Source organism: Lactuca sativa, chromosome 4 (genome assembly GCF_002870075.4).
Source record: "Lactuca sativa cultivar Salinas chromosome 4, Lsat_Salinas_v11, whole genome shotgun sequence".
NCBI lineage: Eukaryota > Viridiplantae > Streptophyta > Magnoliopsida > Asterales > Asteraceae > Lactuca > Lactuca sativa.
The window spans coordinates 392,548,740-392,557,113 of NC_056626.2; the positions used below are offsets into that span (position 1 = coordinate 392,548,740).

Sequence of the window (8,374 nt, forward strand, 5' to 3'; positions counted from 1 at the left end):
AACAATTATTAAAATTATATTTTTATGAAATGTATATAAATAAGATATAAAATATTAATCTACAATGGCAAAAATTAATTGGTAATAAATAGTTGAAGAAATTAAAAATTAGAAATATAATACTATATCATAGCCTCGCAAACTTAAAAAAATAAACACTTTTTTTGCAGTAAATTCTTCGGCAGTATGACCAAAATTTTTATAAATACAATAACCAAATACTAAAATCAACAAAAAAGAAAATGCTAATTTTATATAAAAAAATAAGTGTTATTTTTATTTTTAATCGAGTAGGAAGAAAAAATGACAAAAATTAAGATTTAAACCAAAATAGTGGCTCAAAAGTGCTTGAAAAATAATCACAGGTAATCCCTCATAGTTGTAATGATATGAGAGAGATTGTGTTCATCATCATTGCCACTTTTTAACCTCTGTTTCACCTCATTCTTAAAAATCATAACATAATAATTCAATTCATGTTCAAGAAACTACTCATTAACAGAAATCATTCGAAAATTTAAAAAATTGATAATCCAAAGGACGAAAATGGGATTCAGAATGAGTAGGAGGTTAATTGTTCAATCACTTCGCATAATTTATGCTTCAGAAGACATTGTCAAATAAACTTTCATCATCACTAAGCCAGTTTCACCGATTTCAAACGAATTATATCATAAAAAAAAAAAAAAACAAGAACGAAAACAAAATCAGAAGAAGAACGAAATCATTTAACGAATTATGAAGGTAATTGAAATCATAAGATTACCTGAAGGAATGATTGAAGAAGATCATGTGTTTGCGTTCATATATATATAAAAGGGGGAAGTGGCTTTTGAGACTTTAGGTGCTTAGGGTTAGGTTTAGGTTTTAGGGCATCATTCAGCTACAAAATTGTATTATGGGCCTCTATATAGCTTAAGCCCTAATGCCTAAAGGCTTCTCATGGTGGGCTTCTTACAATAGTTAGGTTGTATTTGTAAACAAGAATAACAAATATATATTACAAGAAGAAAAAACAGAATATAACATCGTTTTTTAATATATTTTTTTAAAAATTAATCACAATTTAATAAAATCCTCCTAATTACCAATATGGGAAACGTAAAAATGTGTTTTTTTTTTCAAAAACAAATCATAATTTAATAAAATCCTCCTAATCCACCTATATCTTTTCCATATATATTTAATAACAAAAATTATGGAATTTATTGTTTTTTATTTTGAAAGACAATTTTTCTAACGAGAGTTTCAGTTTCAGGTCAGCTTTCGCGTACCGACTAATCCCGCTACAAACATGATAGTTTACCTCATGTCCTAAAATCACTACAGATGATTTTCCATGACTATGAAATTTATTATTGCTTTATAAAGTTTTTCAATTTTTTTCTATTAACCTTGAAGTGTCAAATTTGTAAAATCTATCATAATGCCCTATAGTATGTCAAATTAATTATCTCGACTATGATTTCATTTTTATGATATTGTAAAATTTGTAAAAGAGACACTTAAGTACCCAAAAAAATCTTACATTTTAGCTAATTTTACATGTATTTTACTCTTGTAAAGCTATGATCAATCAAAAAATTATTAATTATTATTTTAAACTTGTTTTTTTATATTAACCATATAAAATCCTTAAACTAATTCAAACAACATAATAGGGTCATGACTTGTATAATAGGGATCATGTTAAGATTAGACTATGATGATCTCAAAGAGATTGTGTAAAACTATGTTTGGCATATTAGCGGTTGCAAATCTAGTTTTTGTTTGATAAGCAAATTGGTATCTGATAAAGTAATATAGTTTGATAAAAACTTAATTAAAAAGCTAGATGAAAATATAAAATAACACAAAAGTACGTAAACGTATAAAAATATATTTGTAAAACTTACAAAAAAAATCATAAACTTATCAATAAACTATCTCAGTTAGTTTTTATTTAAAAAAAAAAAAAAAAAAAAAAAAAAAAAAAAACTAGATTATAAATTACTTCACCAAAGAGTACTTTACAATAAACTAGTTTAGTTTATAAACGAACTTATAAAACCAGATATTGTTACATTTTATAAGAATTAAATAACATATAAACAACTTATAAAATACTAACATTATCTAAACAAAAGAATTTAAAATTTATCAAAATTTCAAACAAATCGAATGATGAGCCTCCACATTGGGTAGATAAGCAAAAGAAGAATACCAATGGTGTTCGATATCCCATGGCTTTGCATGAAAGAATTCCTGAATCCACCAGATGCACGAATGTGTTCTTGAAGAAGATAACAACCAATCAAAAGACAAATCGCAACCCCAACCCAACTTCCCCTAAACGCATGAGCAAATAATCCCGGAGCAACTATCAAAAGAAGAATCAATGATCCAGGCATCTCCAACCAATCTGCACCAATTACCCAATCCAAAAATACATACAAATTTCCCAAATTGTAAGAACTGAAGCGAATGAAAGAGGAGAATGAATACCTGGGAAATGACGTGGGAAGAACAGCCTTAATACAACTGCAATGAATGCGACCCACAACCCAAATTGTCCCCTGAAGATCGTCGGATACTTTTGTTACGTATGAAGAGAAGATTAGATGATTAGATGAATAAACTATAAAGAGGTTGGAAGAATTGGATACGAACCTTAAGAAGTGGAATAACGATGGAGGAAGACTGAAGTATATGTAAGGTACTAACAGTGATGTTAGCATGTTTGATCTCCAGTTTGTTCGATCCAGTATCAACAAATACCTGAATCATATGTTACAATCCTTAATCAAAGTCGTAATCAAGGAGTTTTTCAACAGGTGAATTGCAACGAAAATCCCTAAAAATGGTTGATTAATCTCCAACGATCTACATCGAACAACTACTAAATTCACAATCTGGAAAGTAGATTTCAACATTTGATCATGATCGGATATTGTAATCAAACTTGATTGAATTGAGCACAATTGAAAAACTCACATAGCAGCTAAGGATGCAACCCATGAAAGCAAGGAAGTGCCGAACCCTAACCCGCCGAGCTTACTGACATGATCGAACAGCGTCTCTACGGCGAGCTTCAGCTCAGTGATATCGGCATTGAGTATCTCCGACGTCACCTCATCGGCCTTCAACGTCAAAATGTCGCTCCTCACCATTTCCACACTCGGATTTGATTAAACTAACACCAAATTGATCAACAATCAACGTTATGAACACTAGAAAAGATGTATATCAGATGTTTGGGGTCCAAATGTACGAATTTTGAGGAGGATGGAAGTAGAAATAGGTGTGAGTGAATGGGACTCCATATTTTTAGCAACGGTATTTAGTGCCGGAAGTACGGTCTGCGTCAAGTTTTCCGACTGTCGTTCCTCTTTCTCCTTATTTTCGTTAATTAACTATTATTAGGCAAAATTATATAAAGGGTCTACGTGGTTTGGGTTATTTTGCATATTGAGTCATTAATTTTTTTTTTAATTCGGATTATCCATATAATTGCTAACTAGGGCTACAAATAAGTCAAACTATTCGTGAGCTACTTGAGTTCAGTTCGTTAAAAGTTCGACTTGAAACCGATTTTAAATGAGTCCAAGCCAAACTCGAGTTTAATATTAAGCTCGTTTATTAAACGAGCTTGAGATTGAGCCTATGTAACTAAGCTCGATTAGGCCCGCGAGCCTAAACGAGTCTATATATAATATAATTTATTATTATTTTTATATATTAAAATAAAAACATATTTGAGGAATTAAAGATTTAGGTATTAATAAACGAGCTGTTTTAACGAGCTCGAACCGAACTTAAGCTTATTTAGGCACGTTAGACAACAACCGAACCGAACTCAAGTCTGACCCGAACTTGTATAATTATTTACGAGCTCGAGCCAAGCTCAGTACAAGAAAGCTCGAATCATTGTCGAGCTCGAGCTCGAGCCTTGTATAATTTGAATGAGCCCGAGCCGAGTCTGGACAGGCTCAAGCTCGGCTCGACTCGTTTGCAGCCCAATTAATACTCACTACCAAACCTACCTAAATGATTGTCATACTTTTATTTATTATTTTAAGCGAAAATATCATATTATCCCATCGAACTTGTCGCGTTTGTTTTAAAAAGCCACCCTTTTTTTTTTGCACATTAAGGGAGTGAACTTACATTTTCCTGTTTTAAAAGATTTTTATGTGACCCGATACCAGGTTCAAAGGTAATATACGTGTCACGAAAGAAATTTTGGTTTCATGTCCCTTTAATGAAATGGTCACATGTATTACCTTCTTCTTGAATTGTTTTAAATAAACCTGTTTCGTTTATCGTTCTTCAGTTCCGCCGTCCTCATTCACTAAAAACCCTTACATCAAACCAAAGTTCATGTCGAGTGTCGATGGCAATATTCGTCTCAATCAAAGTTCATTTCCAACGTATGTTCATCAATAAACATTTTTGCTACTTTGATGGTATTCCTCATATGTTCGAGAATGTCGATTTTGCTGGTATGTCTTATACTATATTTATGGGTTTTCTTGAACGATTCACATAAGAGAAGTGTGAGAAACTTTGTTAGTGTCAACCTGATTTAGAAATCCCAGAAGGTTTAACCTTGATTTCTAATGAACTTCAATATCAAGAGTTTATAGACATTTCTTATCGATGTGGAGTACAACTGCCTGTTTATATGGACCAATTTTGGTAATACTCTGCACGTAACTAAGGAAAATGAAATTGAGGACAATTCTTATGTTATGTCAAACATGTCAATGGAAAGGGAAGATGGTTTAACCTTGATTTCTAATGAACTTCAATATCAAGAGTTTATAGACATTTATTATCGGTGTGGAGTACAACTACCTGTTTATAAGGACCATTTTGGTACTACTCTGCACCTAACTAAGGAAAATGAAATTGAGGACAATTCTTCTGTTATGTCAAACATGTCAATGTGAAAGGAAAAACAATGTTTAATGAAGACATACCATGGAAGAAGTAGTTGCCAATTCTAGGTGCGAGGTTCACCAGCCCTAAACAATTGAAATTCATGCTTTGTAATTATGTTGTAGGCAATGGGTATCAACTATACTATGAAAAAAATGGCAGTAAAAGGTTATTAGTTAACTTTTGTGATAGTGAATGCACATTTAGGCTCTGGGCTTCATGGATGAGTGTGGAACACACATTCCAAATCAAGTCCATATCAATGAGCATAAGTGTGCCAGGAAATTTAAGTTAGGACCCAATATTAATTATAGATGGATGGGTAGTCATTTGACCAGGGAAATTCTTGAGAATGACAAACTCAATCTTAGGAAGCTAAAAGAGGAAGTAAAGAGTAAATTCGGCATAGAGATTAGTATGGGACAGTGTAAGAAAGCTAAGCAACATGCATGTCTCATGTTAAAGGTACCATGGTGGAAAATTATGCAAAGTTATGGTCCTATGGTGAGGAGATAAGAAGGTCTAATCCAGGGTCAACAAACAAGTTGTCTGTGAACTCTATTCCATATGGGAAAACTTACTTTAGCAGCATGTGTATATATATATATATATATATATATATATATATATATATATATATATATATATATATATATGTTTTGATGCACTAAATCAGGGTTGGAGAAGTGGTTGTAGATGGATTATAAACTTGGATGGGTGTTTTTTAAAGGAATGTGTAATGGCCAGTTATTATGTGTTATTGGAAGGGATGGAAACAATCATAACCCAATAGCTTGGACTGTGGTTTGTGTGGAAAATAAAGGCAATTGGTAATAGTTTCTAGAAAATGTGTTAGAAGATCTGCATCTTGAATCTGGGTATAGTAGGACATTGATGTCAGATCAACATAAGGTATGTTTGTGTTAATTATGCTATGCTTTAGGTGTTCTAATTATGATCTAGTTCTAACTGTCCTTATGATGTAAATGCATGGGTTAATTAATGCAGTGAAGAATTTATTCCCAGACATAGAACATTGGCAATATGCCATGCATGTTCTGTCAAACTTTAAGAAGAAATTCCATGGTGCTCAATATGAGGCATTGTTTTGGAAGGCTTGTAAGGAACTTGTAACGTCCCAAAAATCAGAGTAAAATTTTCATTTCTCCAAAACAACCACAAGACAATAATTATATACAAAACCATTATTTTAAAAGTGATAATCAATAATCAGAGTATCTTAACATCCAAATACATAAAAATCTGAAGGATGTACACGATCACGCCTTCCCCTTGCGACGGTCAACTGAAGTGCCTGAAACAATAAACTAAAACTATAAGCCAAAGCTTAGTGAGTTCCCCCAAAGTACCACCACACAACATAACATAAACAAACACTACATGTTGGGTCCAATCAGTCATCGGACTAGAGTTGTCACACCCCCAAACCGAAACGGCAGAAACGTTCGGGGGTGGAGGATGTCATGTACAGCATCACAAAAATTGCATCACAGTAATCAAAGTAAACACAACCATTACATTTAATATATATAGGTATTTAAATATGTTTGATACACAGTTTGTATACACCAAAAGTATAGCAAAATATAAAAAGACGTGACTCTGTACGCTCCGTCTTCTCAAAAGCCTGCGGGAGTACCTGTCTACTGATTTCCTGAGAATACAAGCAATTTTGAAAGAGTATCAACATTAAGCTGGTGAGTTTATAAGCATGTTTTTGTAATGAAAACCTATTGGTGACTCTGTGAAATGTTTATATGTTTCCAAGAAAATCCAATATTTTCTTAAATAAAAAGGTAGTATTAAACCCTAAGACCAGTTGTAAGTTCCTTATTGAATTCCGTTTTTGTGTATGAAAGTACTCGCATGAAACCCCTGGCTACCACTAGTAATGTACATAATGTATTGTATGAAAGTTTTGGTTAACACCAGTATGTATAGCATGTTTTGTATAAAAACCCTGGATAGCACCAGTATGTATATCAGTTTTATTAATTAAAATAAAACCATGTATTTTATCCCCTGGAAATCCTCCAGTATAATGTGTAGTATTTCTATTAATTAAAATAAAACTAATGAAGAATGAAATCCCGTAAACAAAGGTTAGTTTATACTGGTGTGAGTTCGTATAACCATGCTTGATATGACCTAGTGACCTCTACGACGTTCTTCAGGCGTCGGACGTTATGACATTTGTCACCCCAGACATGCTTGCCTAACTGTAGATAGCAGTTCAAGTGTGGGATAGTCAATCTTGAATAGATCTATTCACAAATATCATGTTCTCCCTCCAGGAGACTCTGGTTATACTATGATAGGATTTAGCCCGCACCCTGAAGGGTACAATTGAAGTGATGTCTCACAATCCTGTATTAACTAGTTTACGTGTAATGTAATGTTCACTTTGTGCTTGAATCTATATGTATGTCTCGTAGAGTAAAATAATTATACTTAGATAATTATTTAGTATAGTACTCTTGTGTTCAGAAAGTAGTAATGTATACCATAAACTATGTCTGTCATAGTTTACATGATTGTTAATGTATAATCCTGAGTTGGTAAAACTGTGTATTGAAATCCCAAACTATACCTATTATAGTTTGCATGTGTGTTAAGTACTTGGTTTGTGTATTATTCTGGAAACTATTTAATTATAGATGTGATTTGAAAACTACCCTTATGCTCAGCATGTTACAAAAGGGATAAAATGTCCAAACACTTTATAAAATGTGGTGATCTTTTGGTTGTATCAATTACATAAGTTTTAATCCTGTTGAAATTCTGTGTATAAGTTCACAAAAACTATTTATGTTTGGCTTGTATCCCCCCCCCCCCCTGAAAACTTTAAAATAGTAATAGCGTAGAGGTATGAACTCATAGTTGGATGCGTATATGTGTCGAACAACGAGACTAGAAATGAGGACCCTCGAGTTGTTGTACGCAAAGTTAACGGAATCCTAATAATAATTAAACACATATTTGTATTTAAATTAGCGAATCCATTAGTTAAAGCGTTAGAAAAACATTTGCTTTTGGTTAAGGAATGTTATCGACACTCGATCGAAGTGGAAAAGTGGATTTACAACCAAGATTCACGGTTGGGACTGATTGCGGCCGTGAAGGGTTTTCGGTCGTGAACTGTTCTCGGCTGTGAATTGTTCTCGGCCGTGAACAACTTTCAGCCTTGAAGGGTTTACGGTCTTTGAATGGTTTACGGCCCTGAACTGATTTCGGCCCTTGAATATTTGAAGATTTGAAGGGTTTACGGCCGTGAACTCAAGAACAACAATGTTTGATTTGATGAAAAGACGAATGTTTGATGCTCCAAAACGAGTTCCAAGGTGGATTGGGTGCTAGATGAAGAGAAAACTTGGGTTTTCGGTTGATGGTTTTAGAGAGAGAAAATGTGTATTCTGCCATAAAAGTAAAAATG

The 8,374-nt window shown here is 33.1% G+C and overlaps 1 protein-coding gene and 1 long non-coding RNA gene across 2 annotated transcripts; both read right to left on the reverse strand.

Moving 5' to 3' along the window:
- Positions 1-414: 414 nt before the first annotated feature.
- Positions 415-915, reverse strand: LOC111892460 (uncharacterized). The gene is made up of 2 exons (XR_002850560.3): positions 767-915; positions 415-637 (listed from the first exon to the last, which is right to left on the reverse strand). It is a non-coding gene; the product is annotated as an uncharacterized LOC111892460 (long non-coding RNA).
- Positions 916-1,965: 1,050 nt separating this feature from the next.
- On the reverse strand, positions 1,966-3,386 carry LOC111892464 (cold-regulated 413 plasma membrane protein 2). Its single transcript, XM_023888502.3, has 4 exons — positions 2,974-3,386; positions 2,650-2,757; positions 2,485-2,555; positions 1,966-2,401 (listed from the first exon to the last, which is right to left on the reverse strand). Exons 1-4 carry the CDS (start codon positions 3,147-3,149, stop codon positions 2,148-2,150), a joined length of 609 nt encoding a protein of 202 aa, XP_023744270.1. The 5' UTR covers positions 3,150-3,386; the 3' UTR covers positions 1,966-2,147.
- Positions 3,387-8,374: the final 4,988 nt, after the last annotated feature.

Coding starts and splice junctions, on each gene's coding strand:
- LOC111892464 (XM_023888502.3), bottom strand. CDS start 3,149: ATGGTGAGGAGCGACATTTTGACGTTGAAGGCCGATGAGGTGACGTCG. Junction 2,556..2,649: donor TCGTTATTCCACTTCTTAAG/GTTCGTATCCAA, acceptor GACGATCTTCAG/GGGACAATTTGGGTTGTGGG. Junction 2,402..2,484: donor CTTCCCACGTCATTTCCCAG/GTATTCATTCTC, acceptor TAATTGGTGCAG/ATTGGTTGGAGATGCCTGGA.